Below are 16,670 nucleotides of genomic sequence, written 5' to 3'. Positions count from 1 at the left end.
GCACAAAAATTTATTCGTGTTTTTGTGTTTTTAGTTGTTTTCACAACAAACTCAAAGAATACTTCGATTTGTAACAATATACACCGCCTTTCACCGAAAAAAGGTGAAATTAATATTGTTATTTCTTATTCTATTCCTTTGCGCAACCGAACTAAAACTATTATTCACAAGGTAATTCGTGATTTTGAACTATTAAATGACGACACTCATTCCAGGCGTTTAAGCAACACCGATGATTAGCAATTGGTTTTTAGTGATAGTATAGAATTAGAAGGAACAATGAACAATAGAGTTGCTACCATATCATAGCGCTTTTAGTTGTAAGCAGATTTTAAATTTCAAAACCCCATAAATATGCAAAATGTATTATTAAACCTTTTATTCACTAAAATTTGGAACATTTCTTCTAATATTGCACTCTACATGTTGTCACATCTAACAATCATGGGCGGAGCGTACTGGTTGTGACGCACACCGAAGGAGTAACCCGGTCCGCTTTTGCCAGGACGATAGTACATTAAATCATAATAGTTGGGTCCTGGGCCGACATTCTCGCCTGGAACTACGGTTCTTGCCTGCATCGAGTATATCGGAGCACGGTTAAGCTTGACATTGATATCACCGCCACCATAGGCTGCAGGTCCAGGTGAATTGGTCTTATTGATAAGCTTTGTTTGCAAGCCCCTGTTATCCAGAATACCATAGTAATTAGGGAAGGGTAATCCATGACAGATCTGAGTCTACTTACATGCTATAGCTCGGGACACCAGGACGAACCGCATTCACCTCATATTTGTAGGCATTGGGACCAGGACCATCCTTTTTAAAGCTAAAGTCCGTTCGCAGACCCATCGAATAGGATGGCGCATTAACTCCCGTGAAGAATGGCTTTTTGTGGACATCATGGGCTCCGGGTCCGGGACTACTCCGCTTGTCTACAATGGCATTCTCTCTATGAATCAGCGAGTTCTTAATTTCACTTAACAGACTCACCTATAGTGTTTGTTCTGGGGGCCATCGAAAACTCTAACCCCTTGGATCCACCGTAACGCGTCAACTTGTCCACCTTGTAGGCCCCGGGACCAGGACCCAGGTCCTCTCCAACAGCACGCGTACGCATGCCGAAGGAGTACTGTGGCATCCGCTGTTTGCGATTATCATGCTTATCATAGCCCACAGTGGGTGGGAGCATGTAGACGCCGGGTCCGGGGCCTTTAAAAAATAATATTTTTCACTCTATTATTATTACACGACTTAAAAACTTTCACTCACCGAAAGGTCGCACCGCCATTTTCCGTTAGATTTGTGCAATATTAGAAGAAAATATATTTATATTAAATTTTGAACCCGGATATGAGGTGTTTGCCGAATGGAGAGCACGGAATGAATGAGGCCGTTACAGAGCCCTACATCTTAGGTCAAGGGGAAGTTTGATCCAAGGCAAAGTTGATTGAAAAATTTGAACTTGAAAGTTTAAATGATATTTGCGTAATACTTTTTAATCGGAGAATTTGATTATATTAACCTAAGCGAATTGAAAAACAATGTAAAGTAATGATAATTATAGGAGATTCGAATCTTAAGGTTAGTTAAAGGGTTTTTAAAGGGTTTTACGAAAAAAATCAGCTCGAAGTTTATATATTGCTTTAATGAGCCAAAGGAACGCCTAATCTTGGACACTCAAGATTGCTTGAGATTTGGGTGGACAACTGGGCAGTACAAGTTATTCCACATCCATGGAGTTGTAGAGCTGTTTATATCGAGATCCACGTCCGCTGCTTTGTAGTAGCATATCATTATGCTGCTCCCTCAGAGCCTATAAAAATATGTATTATAACTTCTTTTAAATACTGTTATTACAAGTTTTACCTTTGGATCATATTTCTGATACAAGTAGACCAGAATTGGCCCATAGATCATATTGAAAATGCCAACAATTCGCATTAGCCAAGCAAAACCAAAGGTCTGGGCCAACTCACCTCCAATTAAAGGAGCTGTTAAAGTATTAAAATTTAGTTACATATTTTAACATAAGCATTTAGGACTTACCTAAGCAATAGGCCAGGCTAACGGAGGTCTGCTGAATGGCGTAGACAGTGCCGTAGCTGGACATGGAACTGCTGCTCTCATTGTGTTCCTCTTGGGAAAGTGTGGCATCCACAAAGGTGGCCAAAAGTGGAACCAATGCAGCATCTATTACTCCTATGCCCAGACCCAAGGCGAAATGGGGCATCAGCAGTTGGGCAACTGTTGTGGCACTGGGAATCTATATGGAAATTAAAAAAATTTGGATTTTGATCTTCTTTAGAAATAATCACCAGAATGGAGGCCACTCCCACGAGCAGCAAGCTGATGCAGGAAACCTTAACCTGACCGTATTTATAGGCAATGCTGCCGAAGAAGTTGGTGCCCACAAAGTAGCCCACAGAGTCTGGAATAAAAACGGTGCCCAGCTGCCATTTATTTGGCTTCAAGTACTGGATTAACCAGATGGGCAGACATGGCTCTAGCATGGCCATTGTGGAGGTGGAAAACCAAATGGCCAACACAATGGCCAAAATCATTTTGCATTCAAGCAAAGGTCGCCATTTGGGAGTTTCCTCTACCACCACCTCCGGCTGCACCGACAGATCCATGGTCAGCAACTGAAGACCCAAACTGAGAAACATTAGCGTTGAGAGTATAATGAACGGTGCCGATTTCCCCATCAGATCATATAGAATGCCACCAAAGGGATATCCTAGTAGCACACCCAATGCAATACTGCCCAGGATGATGCCCATCACCTTGGAGCGACGTGCCTCCTCTGGATAATGCTGGGCCACCAGACTCATCCCGCAAATGTTAATGCAAGCGGATCCCACGCCCTGCACCGCACGGGCAATTAAAAGTGCCCAATAGGATTCACCAATCGTGAACACTGAAAGAAAGATAAGATAATTAATAAATGAAACTCTTATTTATACTCATTTAAACTTTAAACTTTAAATGTCACCCTGATGGAAAAGTCTTCCATTTCCAAAAAATCAATCAATGCCCCCGAAAATAGATCACTCACCCAGCGAGGACAAGAGCAGGAAGAAGGTGCCCACTACAATGGGAAGGCGGTAGCCAAACTTGCTGGATGCGTTGCCGACAATCGGATTGAAAATTAATTGGACGAGGGCCTTCATGGCCAGCAGCAGGCCAATGGAGCCGTTCTCCTGCGTCAAGGTCAGTTCCTTGTTGCTGGTGTGGTGGGTGGGTGGATTGCCAGGGGCCAGCTTCCTGTTCCTGTTCCTATGCCCATTCCCAATTCCAGTGACATTAGTGCCAGTCGACTGGCCATCCGTTAGCTTTACAGGCGATTGTGTGGACGTGGAATTGGGTGTGAATCTAGTCGACGTGGTGCTTGTCGTGGTGGTGGCTTCAGTAGACAGCTGGTACAGGGTGAAATTAACCATCGATTTGCCAGGAATGGGATGCTTAGAGATGTATAGCTGTGGATGACTACCGCCCGATGATTCCCCTGATCGATATGCCAGCTTCGAAGATGGTGATGTATCCTCTAGACTCAAAAACATCGTGGAAGTCTTATCCACCTCCAGGCTAGCCAAGTAATCCGGCAGAATGGGCACTGCAAATGCGATAATTATCGTTTATTACTGCTCTTATCTGTAATTGATTTGGCCATTACCAATTACGGTTAGCAGCATGTTATCTAGCAGCAGAGCCAGGTAGACAATCACGGCAATCAGGCAGCGATTGGAGGAGCCATTCGCTCCGGACGGTGTGGAACTTCGCCTGCCGGAGGCATTAAGCTGGGCAGCTGCCTGGGATTCCGAACGGACATGAGTCTGTCCGCGATTCGACTTCTCTGACATGGCAAAAGCACGTTTGGCTAATTGGACAACACAGATACCGCCAATTTAGGCTGCCATATGGCATACGGGTTCGCGCCACAAAGTATCTATACAGAGCCAACAACAGGTGGTGTTGCTGCCACAACGACGTATGTGCGAATATTGAAAGGCGGCGACAAGTTGCCGTTCTATTTTATTGACATCAGACGAACCGAGCCGAGCTAGTGGCCCGAACGAATGGCCAAAAGACCGAAGGCAGGCCAGGAGGCAACCAGTCAGCCATGGATCCCACTCCAAGGTATTCTACTCTGTTTATGTCGAACATGGTGAACCCCAGGGAGGGTATGTGGTTTTAACAAAAACATTTCAAAGGCGATTTGTGTTTGAGTAATTTAGAAAATATATCATTACCTTAAGTTACTATGGTTAAAACTATACAGTAAATAAAATTTGTATGGCCAAAATATAAACTGTTATTTTAATTAATATTAATCAGTGTGTGGAAGTTCTTAAAAAGTTATTAAAAACCGAAAGCAACGTAAAAGGTTTTACGATATTTTCCTATAAAATATATAATAAATATATAATATTTTCAAGAGCATTGAAAATATCCTCTAACCAAAGGGATTTTCTCAATTTTTCTATTCAACTGGTGATAGTTTTTGTTAACACGAAACTCTGCCGCACATACATGGCTTTAAAGCTTTAGCCATGACATGGGGATTCAATATTATTACCACCCCCCTCGATATGGATATGGGATGGCGGTGAGATGGAGATTAAAGCTCTGGCTTAAAGACCCGGCACAGAGCGAGTGTTTGCCACAGCCCCGATAAGCAGGCTATGGACTTTTAGCCTTTAGTCACATTTTCCAATTCATTGCATTTTTTTTTCTGTTTAAATTTAGTCCCGGGACAAATTTGTGATGAATTTCCTTTATGCTGAAAATTGATTTTAAGAATGGGTGGTGTGATGTAGCTACCCAACGATATTGACCTATTTTTAGCTGAAGATGTGGCATAAATAACTGAGGTGTCTGCCAGAAGAAAAAGAGAGGCAAGTCCATGACCTAATAGATGATAGCCAAAGGCAATGATTAATCCCCAGACTTGATAAGCCAAAAGCACACCTGTTCTGTAAACTTTTTGTCATTAGCAGACCCTAATCTAGGCCCCACTTAAGCTTAGCACACCGATTAGACTAACCTGACAAATATTTCCAGTTATTTGATTAGATAACCGTAAAAATATTGCACATAATAAATATTTAAACTAATTTTGGTAAGCCATGTATATATATTTTAAACCATTTCACTATTTAACGACGATTGTACACAGAGTATGATTCGGATGCAATGGTTCCATAACGCGTCACATTGCCCAGATGATAGGAAGCTGGCCCGGGCCCTTCAACTTTCAGGGGATTGTTACAGCTTCTCGCCTGCTTTCCGAAGGAAAACTGTGGACTTCGCTGCATCCGGTTGTAGCAAATGTTATCACCAAAGGTGCTGGGCAGGTTATACGCACCAGGTCCAGGTCCTTTAAAGAAATGCAAAGTTTTAGATTTCACAATGAGAAAACGGATCACTTTTTCAAAACTTTTAACAATTCTTACCGATAGGTTTATTACTAGACATGATTAGACTTTTTTTTTTTCTAGAAAAATTTAGGCAAATTTGTATAATTTTGAAACTCTGGAAAGAGTTGTTTGCCGAATGAGATTCAACCAAAGAATGAGGAAACCTACAACTGATGCCCCAAACTACATGCTAAAAGAAAAGTCAAGGCCTTACTGATGATGAATATTATCGATTCAAATCTCAGCCTAATAATCCCAATAAAGATTATGGGCATGTTCAGTTGGCTGGTAAACATAATCGCTAAGTGGCCTTATCGGTTAAATTTCCTGTCTTTGGGTGAGCCCCAAGTGGTCAGATTAACGGCCAAGAACGGCCAGGTGGAACCTTCGCAGCGAGCAATGTTTTCAGTCGGCTGGTGGCGAATCGAGCGAACGGTCAACTAGGAAAAATGTTTGCCAGCAGAGGAATTCTAGTGCTGGGAGTGCTGTTGATATCGGCACTTGGTAAGTGGCCATAAAACCGAACCATAAACCAAAATTAGAACTGAAATTGGCCTGCAGGTGGCCAGTCTGAAACGATCCCCTGCAAACTGAAGGATGCGGAGCACGGCAAGGTGTGCGTCTGTACGGCGGACTACTGTGACTATTTGGACAATCCTGTCCTGACTGATGAGAGCGAGTGGTTCTTGATTTCCAGTTCCAAGCAAGGACTTCGCTTCTCAACCACAAGTAATAAATTCGGCAATGAGGAGAAGGTCACTATCCAGGATTATGTGGAGCCTACCACAGAGACTGTGAATGCCACTATCCTCTCCCGTCTGCTCGATGAGGTGGTGGCCAGTGCTTTTACCTTGGAGTCCCGGGAGAGCTCTATCACTCGCTCAGTGACCCTACGTTTGAATAGGACTAATACCCACCAGAAGATGGTTGGCTTTGGAGGCAGTTACACAGGAGCTGTTACCTATTTGGTGGAAAACTTCAAGCAGACGGATCTGGCTGATCACTTATACAAGTCCTTCTACGCGGAAGATGGTGTGGGTTTCAATCTCATGAGAGTTTCGATTGGCGGTTGTGATTTTGATTTGGAAGCCTGGTCATATGCTGAGGAAGTGGACGACACCTTGCTGTCGGATATGGATAAACTGGACGAGCATGATGTAAATCGAGTGGAGCAGATTAAGCGACTCATTGAGGTGTCCGGCGTCAAGAATCTCCTTGTGAAAGGAGCTGCCTGGAGTGCCCCGCCATGGATGAAGACCAACAACAGGTGGACAGGATTTGGACGGCTCAAGCGGGCTTACTATCAAACTTGGGCGGATTATCATCTGCGTTGGATAAAGCTGATGGAGGACAATGGCATTCCCATCTGGGCCATTTCCACGGGTAATGAACCCCTCAATGGCATCTTCTTTATGTACTTCGTTAAGTTCATGAGCATGGGATGGACTCCCCAGACGCAGGCCATTTGGTTGAACGATTATCTGGGTCCCACCATTCGTAACTCGGAATTCAAGGACATCATCCTGTTTGGCAATGATGATCAACGCTATTCCTTCCCTCATTGGTTTAAAATGGTAAGTTAACATTTTTAAAAGCAAAGTATATATATTATATTTTTAGAAGCTAACATCGTTGATATGTTAAATTTTATTTCGTATTTTAGGAATGAAAAACCTTATCGGGTTAAAATAAAAATAAATCTAAAAACAACCACGATCAAATTACCCCCAATTATACTACAAAGTTCATAATCCTTATCTTGTATATATTTTCAGATGAACTATACTCGGCCAAACTCGATTGATTATCTGGACGGATTATCGCTGCACTGGTATTGGGATGAAATTTTTGGCAACAGCTTTATCGAACAGACCACGGAATATGCCCCCGACAAGATTTTGATAGTATCGGAATCCTGCATCGGTGATAAACCCTGGCAGGCAGCTGCTCCTCTCCTGGGAAGTTGGGAAAGGGCCGAGAAGTACGCCCGTGACTATCTTCTTAACATTAAGTTGGGCTTCCATGCCTGGATCGATTGGAACATAGCTCTGGATGAGGAGGGTGGTCCCAATTATGTGGACAACTTTGTGGATGCCCCAGTTGTTGTCAATACCACAAGTATGAAATCTCAAATCCATTTTATTTATATATCTTAAGTAATATAATTTATTTCTTTTAGCTTTTGAAGAGTTCTATAAGCAGCCCATGTTCTATGCCATTGGCCACTTCTCAAAGTTGGTTCCGGAGGGATCCATTCGTATAGATGCCGTTGCCAGTAATGTCAACCTGGATTCCGTTGCCTTCCTCCGGCCGGATAACAAAATCGCCGCTGTTCTTTTTAATAGTGGTCGTGCTGATCTGGATATCACTTTGGTGGACAGTGAAAGAGGACAATTTGTAGTGAATGTTCCGGCGAAATCTATTCACACGTTGCTGTACAGCTAATTATGAAATGAAATGGGAAAAAAATATATAAAATAAATTTTAATTAAATTAAAAAACTAAATATTAGAAGTATATGATATATCATGATTTCTACGGATCTTCACAAGTTGGTTTAAATTTACATTAGATAAAAGTTATTAAATACTGGTCAAGTCCAGCTCTTAAATTCGTATTTGGTAAACATTTATTTTAGAGAATTAGAAAGTATATACTTTAAAATATATTGCATACATTTTATATTACTTTGAGATTCAAAGTTTAATTTTAAAAAGTTTGGTGGAAAATGTTATTCTTTCCCACAGTTCATACTCATGACTTTTTACGAACTTTACAGCCTACTTTTAGGCTTATTTTAAAGACCCATTAAATGTTCATCAATTTACTATTGAATCTCTCATCTCTCATAATTTGAATGAAATAATAATAATAATGTCTATTCCAGTTTATACGAAATATTGAAAATAAGAACACCTTACTTCTGTGAAATTGCGATTTTCAAAGATTTGATAAGCTTCTCTAACCGAACCTTCTTAAATCTGATCCATCAGTGACTGTAAACCAGTGGATTAACAAACAACCTATTGAAATGGAACTGTATATAAATTCCTTAAATTTATTACTTTTACTAAGTACCCAGTTCATCCTCTTCGGTATCTCTGAGTTACTTTACAAGCCGGAAGATAATGTGGAGCAGCTTAATTTCACCACATTTGAAGCTAAACTTGGAGATCCGACATCGGGAAAGTTGGTGAAGTTCTACAACGCCTTTTGTGAGGATAGCCAAAACTATTTACCCGGATTCAGGAATCTATCCCGTAGACTTTACAAATGGCGAAGGATATTGAAAATCTATGTCCTAGATTGTTCGCAGGATGACAACAATAAGATCTGTCGTAGCTACATCATTCGTAGTACCCCAACATTAAGATACTTTCCACAAAGCTACCAGCGAATGCCAAATGATTTAGGTACGGATATCACAAGTCGAAATGTTAGGGAAATTCAATCGGATCTGGCTTTGTTTCTCAAGGATTTGGACCACTTTAATATGTTTAAGCGGGAGGATAACGTGGCGGATATATTTAAGGACAACGCAAATTTAAAGTACGTTGTCATGGTCTTCCAGATGTGCTTGTCCGAGTTCCTTCCACATTTCGAAACTGGAAATTCCGATGAGGAGAGGTTCGCATCCCTGGATGATTGCAATGAAAACAATCCCGTGGTGGCGGCTATTGGTAGGAACACCCTCCTTGAACTACTGCCCTATGAGGACGTCATTGTGCGGATCTTCGATGATCATGAGATTTACACGAAGTTCGGAATATCACCAGTACCTAACTTGCTAGTGATGGTTAATCGCGATGGAAATCATTTACTCCTTACACCCGAGGTGGATACCAGTCATGCCTATGTGGCTGCCGTTCAGCAATTCCTAATCTTTATTAATAAAAACCCGCAGAAACCATTACCGAAAACTCTGCCCCCTAACATCGAGGAGGCCTTGCGCTACGAGATCTTCGAGCATCACAAACACCATTCCCATCGAATCTTTCGAGCTGATTTGGAGCGAGCTATTGATCAAATCCTAAACGTAGAGCTCCTTCGACCCACACACTTTGTTGGAGCAAAGCTAACTGTCTTGCGGAATTTTCTTCGACTTTTGAAATTCTTAAGTCCTCTGAAAGAAGAGGCAAAAGAAAGACTGGTCGGTCTGTATTATTCGATGAGACTTAAAAGGAAGCTCACTAGGGCTGGACTCCAGGAAATATTGTTAAAATCACTGAAGGATTACCAATTTGATGGAAAGCAATACGTAGGCTGCATTGCCTCTCGTCCTTCTTTACGTGGTTTCAACTGCTCTCTTTGGACACTATTCCATTATCTTTCCGTGGAATCGGAACATATTAAAATTGCATCCGTCGTCTTGGTCTTTCATGGATACGTCAAATTGTTTATGAACTGCAAAGAATGTAGTCAGAAGATTAAGGAGTTTAAGAAGATCTATCCTATTGCTAATATCACCGAAAATAATCAAGAAATATTGTGGCTATGGCGAGCACATAATTATGTCAACAAGGAGTTAGCCGGTGATTCTACAGAGGATCCGCTATTCCCCAAGATTCAGTTTCCAAGTGAGAAAGATTGCCCCAACTGTCGGGGTAACAAGTCCGAATGGCGTACTGATGAGGTGCTGAAATATCTTAAAACTATCTATTGCTTGAAGAACCTCAGCTGGTTTGGAATGTCATCGGCAAAAGCTTATACTTAAATATTATTCAAAGTTTGGAAAAGTTTAAATTTAACTTAAATTTTATATTTTCATTATATTTTTATCATTACGAAATAAATACAAAATTTAAATGCTGTATTTTTATGAACAATTTTAAATATATAAGCCCCCTTGGGCTCTGAAAACCCGCCCCTGGCCTTGCATAACTTTTACTTTTGATTGCGTGTGCGGATTTCCAAGTGGGATTGCCTCGGCCGGCAACTATAGCTATTTGCCGGTCCACTCGCTTTATCAATTCAACAGCTGAGCCCGGGTCAAGTGGCGCTCGAAAACATAAACATCAAGTTGAGCGAAATTCGGTTGCCCGTTCGATTGAAAGCCGAGTCGCTCACGTTTTTGAGCTCAGTTGTGGTCAGGTCTTCGATCGCGTCGGATTGTCTTTGGGTGCTGCAGTGCCGAAATGAAGACTCATTGGCTTGGCTTTCTTTTTGCAGTGATCGTAATCAGTGCAGGTGAATGAATTACATATATATATTTATACCTACCTGAATATAAGAAATATTTATATATTTATATATTGCAGTTGTTTTGGGGAAAGAATTTCCCTGCGATCTGCGGGATACGAAGCATGGAAGTGTTTGTGTTTGCAACAGCACCTACTGCGATTATCTGGAACAGCCACAGCTCGCTGATAGCTCTCAGATTGTGGTGATTAGTTCCAGCAAGGTGAGTCAGGAGGATTACCTGCAATCGCGGTCACAAAAATAGCACTTCAACATAAGTTTATGAGGGAATATATAATTCTCTTTATCAGGCACGTTTGTTCAGTCACGATTAAGCAAATTGAGCTCAAAGTTCACTTGCTTGAGTTTTCTTATCAAGCCCAGCTTTTATTTGATTTTTGTCATGCTTTTATGTATTTATTTATTTTATGTTTATATATTATTTAATTATTTTCAGGATGGCTTGCGCTTTAAGAAGACCACAGGTGATCTTTCAGAGAAAAAACCTATAACAGTGGATGATAAACAGTTTACTGATGAGAACTTCAAGGCGGAGGCGATTGTCGTGGATGAGCAGAGAGCCTGGTTACAGATGGCTAATATTCGTCAACGATTGTGTAATTAAAAAATATTATAAATATTTTTAAAAATTAAAAATTATATTTCAAAATTTCAGTTATCAATGCCAGCATTAAGACATTCAAAATATCTGTGAAACGAGAGCAGAAATACCAAAATATTTCCATTTTTGGTGGAGCTCTTACAGGAGCAGTTTCCCATTTGGTAAAGCAATTACCAGAAGAGCTACAAGATCATGTCTACAGGTGGGTTTTAAATGGCACAAATATCTAAATGAAATTATTTATAAACCTTTTCTATTACAGATCCTATTACCATCCCGATGGCATCGCCTACAACACTGTTCGAATGTCTATTGGTGGCTGTGATTTTGATATCGCACCCTGGGCTTATAACGAATGGCCTCGTAATGATGAAAAATTAAGTAACTTTACAGAGCTGGATCCCAGAGATCTTGAGAAAATTGATCAACTAAAACGCCTAAAGGCAGTTGGCCAACTAGATGAACTAAAGATCATGGCAGCAGCCTGGAGTCCACCCCCATGGATGAAGACCAACGGCCGCTGGACAGGATATGGTCAGCTGAAATCGGAATATTACCAAACCTGGGCTCTCTACCATCTCAAGTGAGATAATATTTATGCAATATAATTGGCATTTCTCAGAGACCTGATGTTCTTTGCAGATTTCTCGAACTCATGAGGGCTAAAAATATGCCGATTTGGGCCATATCCACTGGCAATGAGCCGCTAAACGGCGTCATTGCCTTCTTCTTTGTGCACTTCATGAGCCTGGGCTGGACGCCTAAACAGCAGGTATGAGCCATTAGAAATTGGCCGCTGGCCATCGATCACGTTTCTGGCTATTAAGCATGACGACTTTTTTTCATTTTCGGCCAGGCTATTTGGCTGAGCGACAATCTGGGGCCAACCATCAGGAATTCGGCGGAGAGCAAGGTGCTCATCTTTGGTGATGATGACCAGCGTTATACTTATCCCTCGTGGTTTGAAAAGGTATTTTATACTATATAGTTTATATTTAATATTTACCAATTTATAATCTCCAAGATGAACACCTCCCGCAACAATTCGCTGTCCTACTTAGATGGCCTCGCCGTTCATTGGTATTTTGATGACCTAATAAGTCCTCAGGTGATTGACCAGGCACACATGCAAATGCCTAACAAGATGATATTGAATACAGAGTCCTGCATTGGGGACAAGCCATGGCAGACCCACGGACCGGTACTAGGAAGTTGGCAGCGCGGAGAGGCCTATATGAGAGCCTACACCCAGGACTTTAGGCACCATTTCAATGGCTGGATAGATTGGAATCTAGTGCTGGATGAAGAAGGTGGTCCGAACTATGTAAAGAACTTTGTGGATGCTCCGATCATTGTGAATGCCACGAGTCGGGATGAGATATATAAACAGCCGATCTTCTATGCCATAGGGCACTTCTCTAAGTTTCTGCCAGAGCAATCGGTGCGCATCGAGACGCGAATCGAGAACCAGACCAATCCCTTCACCCAGCTGAGTGTTGTGGGTTTCCAGCGACCAGACGGCAGTGTGGCGTTGATCATCTACAATGGGTAAGTGCACTGAGGGAAAATGTTTAACTCATTGCTTAGAAAGAAATCAAAGTAGCTGTTTCTTATAAAGGAAATAAATTCCCATTTTCCATTTTCCGATTTCTCCAAGTGCCTCTTTTACGTATCTATTTCGGGTTACATCTGCGACTGTGCCGCTTAAGTGCGTCAACTTAATTGCCGACAACGTTGCGATTCACTTTTATGAATGTCTCTAGCACTTTTCCCCATTTATTCTACAATTTCTAAGTAATCTTTCCTTGTAATCTCCTGCAGCCAAAATATGCCCGTGGATGTGGTCCTCAATGATAGCCAACGCGGAGAGATAAAACTTCGCCTGCCGCCGCGTTCCTGGCATACAGTTCTCTACAAATGAGCTGGCCCCCCGGTTCCCAGTTTCCCAGAACCCAAACTAAATAGTAATTTAAACTAGACACTAGGAATGGGGCAAGTAGTCCAGCTGCCTTTGTCGCTGCCCAGAGGACCAATTGAGAGTCAAGTGACACAACAAGGCAAACGGAAGGAAGCCAATAAATTGCCCTCAACAGGATGAGCAGGATAATGGATATAGAGCTAGGTATAGTGAGAAGAGGGGGGATTCGAAATTCGAATACAAGGATGCAACAACGGAAATTTGTTTAAGCTGCTCAATTTGCCGGAACGCGTCTGTTTACAATGAATTTTCATTTGCCGTTTAATTTTTGTTCTTGTCAGAGGGGAATGGGAATACGGCAAAGTACAAACGTCATGCATGTTCCTATATAGCATATATAGTATATAGTATATAGGAACATATCTCGGATCAAGTTGAGTGACAACTGGCAGTCGAGCGGCAACGACGACTGCCTCTCTTTTCGAATATTATTATCTTTAAGACTGGCACTTTGGGGTCTCGACTATTTGTTTAATATGCTCTATAAATATGATTGTCAATTGAGCGCCAAGCAAATGCATTTTCCCATTTGCTTTCCCGCTTTCCCGCACAAAATGGGGCGTTTTATGTAAGTCTATAAATTAAAACATGAAACATTTATAAACTGCTCTTTGCCGCCGCAATGCTCTTTAATTATGTTTTTAGTTTTAATATATAAATATTATTTAGATGAGTACTTGGAATGTTTGTCATATCCTTGACTTTGATTTTTTGGTTTTTCTCAAACTACTTATGAGTAAAATAAACTTAATGTCAAGATGTTTAAAATTTGTTATTTCGAAATAAACAAGCTTTTAAATGGGATTATTTTTTCAAAATATTTAAATTGCAATTTATAAATAAGTCTTATTAATTAAGCATAACTTTATGAATCATTCTAAGAAACAGCAAATCGTTTAAGAACTTAGAACATTTTAATAAATAATAATAAACAAATATATTTTTAGCAAAGTAAAGTTTAAGGATTTCCTTTACATAACCATATCCTTTCCATAAACATATGGAATATCAAAGATTAATTGAGACATAAGTGTAGCCACACTTGATAGCATTAATCCCTTACCCTTTTCTTATTTTTTAAGTTTCCCAGCGGCGACTCCCTGTGGCATCCATCACTTTCCCCGAATGCAGCATATGCATGCCGAGGGTTTTGTGAGCATATCTGAAGTGCTTACAACAAAATACACTTATCAGCAATGAGTGTGTCAATTACATGCCCCCTTTTTTGTCCGTTTTTCTTCTTTTCTTACCACCAAGAAAGTGCCAACATGGGGCAATGTGTCGAGTGCGATGGTGCAGTGCAGCGAGCTGTTAATGAGGCTCATTATTAATATGGCAACGATATGTTTGTGTCATGAGCAATGAGCTGGCTGCTTTGGGAATTTACACGCGCTGCCCTGTCAACATGAAGATCAAAGCACAGCCTCCAGTGGCAATGCGAGTACCCAAAACCCCACCTACTCCTCATGGCCATAATGTTTTATGAGTTATTGCCGGAGTGGGAAGATGATCCGGTCTTCCTGGGCTCTCCAATAGCAAAATCTACAAGTTCTAGCAGATCTTTGGCTTGTCAGCAGCTGACAGCGTCATGTCACACAGCAATTTGCCCGGCCCGTAGGTGTTCCATGTCAACTCCAACAGCACATCGCCACCTAGCCAAGAGATGTCGGTCTGTGTAATGCCCTCTGACAGGCACTCAAATTGAATGCTCACAACAGGGACAACCGACGAACTGGATACTATTTAGCGTTAGATTTATTTCGGGCATTAAACGGAGATCGCATTTCAAAAGAGAGTACTCATGCACTGAGGGAAAATTGATCGAAGTTTATATTTTATATATATTTTTGAAGTACTTAAAACCTATTAGGAAGGGACTTCAAAGTGAGTCTTTTCTTCTATATTATAAACAGTTTTCCTTTTTTCAACAACACATGTCACCAAAATTTAATCCCAGTGCACTTCCATCCATTTCCCAAATGTGCACGCGAAGGGCACTTAAGAGATCTTTTCAGACAGGCGCCGGATGTGCACTATTACTGCCATATATAGTACATGTCCTCACCATGTCTCCTCCTATCAATATCGGAATATCCAAAAGAGAATTTCTCGCCAGAGAAAAGTGCAAGTTGGAAATGCGTGTAGATAAACCCAAAACCATGAAGAAGCGGGTGTATTTTTCCAATCCGATTCGGCGCGTTTGATAAGATTAGATAAGGCTGGGCCACCCACCACCCGATGTAGATTGAAATAGTCAAATTAGATATATCATAGCTAGAGCTAAACGCCATCAAACAGTGGATAACCGTTACCAAAATGCGACGTCCACTCTCGCCGACATTGGCCAAATTGGCCGAAAAGGAGGTGAACGAGACGCCGGACAGGATTCAGCAGGACATTATTATCCTGCGAGTCTGGATACGCCAGCAGCCGCATTTGCGTGCCCGCACAGATGTAGATTTCTTGATTGCCTTCCTGAGACGCTGCAGATACAGTTTGGAGGAGACCAAACGCCGGATTGATCGTTACTTCACCCACTACAATCTTTTTCCGGAGATCATGAACAATCGGTGTGTGACTCAGCGTCTTTTGGATATCAATCGAATGGGGTAAGTTTAAGTGTTTTGTTAAAAAAAAAGGAAACTAATTGGTGCTTTCTTTATGTATCATTCAGAATATGCCTTTATCCGGATATGCCAAAAGGTGATAGTCGCACAGCCATGTTCATAGCCCGGTTTGGTCACTTTGACCCCAATCTTTACATGCTGCGCGAGATCTATCACTTTTCCTCCATGGCCATGGAGGTGATAGCTCTGGAGAATGATTATGCCTCACTGGCGGGTATCTGTGAAATTATTGATCTCGAGGGAGTCAATTCGGATAAAATGAGACGTTTTGATAGGGTTTTATTTCGCAAATGGTGGAATTGGCTGTACAATTGCAGTCCCTTGAAGGTCAAGGAAATGTACATTATCAACATGCCCAAGGATATTCAGGGTACCGTCATGTTTCTCTACAATGTGCTCAGCATGCAGGTCAACTATCCGGTGGGTACTATTACTTTAAATAATATTTTTTAAGTAAATCCAATCAATATTTATACAAAAAAAAACATTTTAGATACGCGTCCTGAAGAACAGCGAGGAGCTAATCGAGCACATTGGCAAGGATTCTTTGCCAGAGGAATATGGCGGCACCAATGGCCACATGGGTGAATGTGTGGCCTACATGGAGGATCTCCTCAATAGCTATCGTGGGTATTTCGAACAGGATTGCAACTATGGAACCATTGAGGAGCTGCGTCACGGGGAAATAGCCACCTATGAAGCAGAATTCGGAGCCAGTGGCTCTTTTCGGCGGCTGAACTGGGATTGATAATGATAACCTAACCCGGAAGCAGGAAATCTATACCCACCAAGACACGCATATCCATATTAACACATTCCAAAAACTCTGCTGTAGTCGATCAATT

At 41.4% G+C, this 16,670-nt stretch overlaps 7 protein-coding genes across 7 annotated transcripts; 4 read left to right on the top strand and 3 right to left on the bottom strand.

Moving 5' to 3' along the window:
- Positions 1-364: 364 nt before the first annotated feature.
- On the bottom strand, positions 365-1,398 carry LOC108116547 (outer dense fiber protein 3). The gene is made up of 4 exons (XM_017228485.2): positions 1,273-1,398; positions 994-1,212; positions 749-935; positions 365-684 (listed from the first exon to the last, which is right to left on the bottom strand). Exons 1-4 carry the CDS (start codon positions 1,289-1,291, stop codon positions 420-422), a joined length of 690 nt encoding a protein of 229 aa, XP_017083974.1. The 5' UTR covers positions 1,292-1,398; the 3' UTR covers positions 365-419.
- A 78-nt stretch (positions 1,399-1,476) lies between these two features.
- On the bottom strand, positions 1,477-3,878 carry LOC108116546 (synaptic vesicular amine transporter). The gene is made up of 6 exons (XM_017228484.2): positions 3,677-3,878; positions 3,059-3,616; positions 2,319-2,920; positions 2,050-2,266; positions 1,870-1,994; positions 1,477-1,816 (listed from the first exon to the last, which is right to left on the bottom strand). The coding sequence occupies exons 1-6, from the start codon at positions 3,861-3,863 to the stop codon at positions 1,724-1,726; spliced, it is 1,782 nt and encodes a 593-aa protein (XP_017083973.1). The 5' UTR covers positions 3,864-3,878; the 3' UTR covers positions 1,477-1,723.
- A 1,239-nt stretch (positions 3,879-5,117) lies between these two features.
- LOC108116581 (outer dense fiber protein 3-B) lies at positions 5,118-5,586 on the bottom strand. The gene is made up of 2 exons (XM_017228522.2): positions 5,457-5,586; positions 5,118-5,380 (listed from the first exon to the last, which is right to left on the bottom strand). The coding sequence occupies exons 1-2, from the start codon at positions 5,476-5,478 to the stop codon at positions 5,160-5,162; spliced, it is 243 nt and encodes an 80-aa protein (XP_017084011.1). The 5' UTR covers positions 5,479-5,586; the 3' UTR covers positions 5,118-5,159.
- Positions 5,587-5,844: 258 nt separating this feature from the next.
- On the top strand, positions 5,845-7,926 carry LOC108116564 (lysosomal acid glucosylceramidase). Its single transcript, XM_017228503.2, has 4 exons — positions 5,845-5,924; positions 5,982-6,994; positions 7,196-7,538; positions 7,600-7,926. The coding sequence occupies exons 1-4, from the start codon at positions 5,870-5,872 to the stop codon at positions 7,863-7,865; spliced, it is 1,677 nt and encodes a 558-aa protein (XP_017083992.2). The 5' UTR covers positions 5,845-5,869; the 3' UTR covers positions 7,866-7,926.
- A 525-nt stretch (positions 7,927-8,451) lies between these two features.
- LOC108116530 (sulfhydryl oxidase 2) lies at positions 8,452-10,134 on the top strand. Its single transcript, XM_017228469.2, has one exon. It carries the CDS (start codon positions 8,452-8,454, stop codon positions 10,132-10,134), a length of 1,683 nt encoding a protein of 560 aa, XP_017083958.2.
- A 379-nt stretch (positions 10,135-10,513) lies between these two features.
- On the top strand, positions 10,514-14,136 carry LOC108116709 (lysosomal acid glucosylceramidase). The gene is made up of 9 exons (XM_017228728.2): positions 10,514-10,607; positions 10,679-10,821; positions 11,056-11,215; positions 11,275-11,422; positions 11,483-11,803; positions 11,863-11,992; positions 12,077-12,190; positions 12,245-12,768; positions 13,042-14,136. The coding sequence occupies exons 1-9, from the start codon at positions 10,556-10,558 to the stop codon at positions 13,139-13,141; spliced, it is 1,692 nt and encodes a 563-aa protein (XP_017084217.1). The 5' UTR covers positions 10,514-10,555; the 3' UTR covers positions 13,142-14,136.
- A 1,378-nt stretch (positions 14,137-15,514) lies between these two features.
- Positions 15,515-16,668, top strand: LOC108116579 (alpha-tocopherol transfer protein-like). Its single transcript, XM_017228521.1, has 3 exons — positions 15,515-15,807; positions 15,873-16,245; positions 16,319-16,668. The coding sequence occupies exons 1-3, from the start codon at positions 15,515-15,517 to the stop codon at positions 16,571-16,573; spliced, it is 921 nt and encodes a 306-aa protein (XP_017084010.1). The 3' UTR covers positions 16,574-16,668.
- The last annotated feature ends 2 nt before the right edge of the window (positions 16,669-16,670 follow it).

The sequence above is a fragment of the Drosophila eugracilis genome, unplaced genomic scaffold (genome assembly GCF_018153835.1).
Source record: "Drosophila eugracilis isolate 14026-0451.02 unplaced genomic scaffold, ASM1815383v1 contig_75, whole genome shotgun sequence".
NCBI lineage: Eukaryota > Metazoa > Arthropoda > Insecta > Diptera > Drosophilidae > Drosophila > Drosophila eugracilis.
The sequence above is the reverse complement of the archived record's forward strand: the minus strand, read 5'-3'. Positions and strand labels throughout refer to the sequence as shown.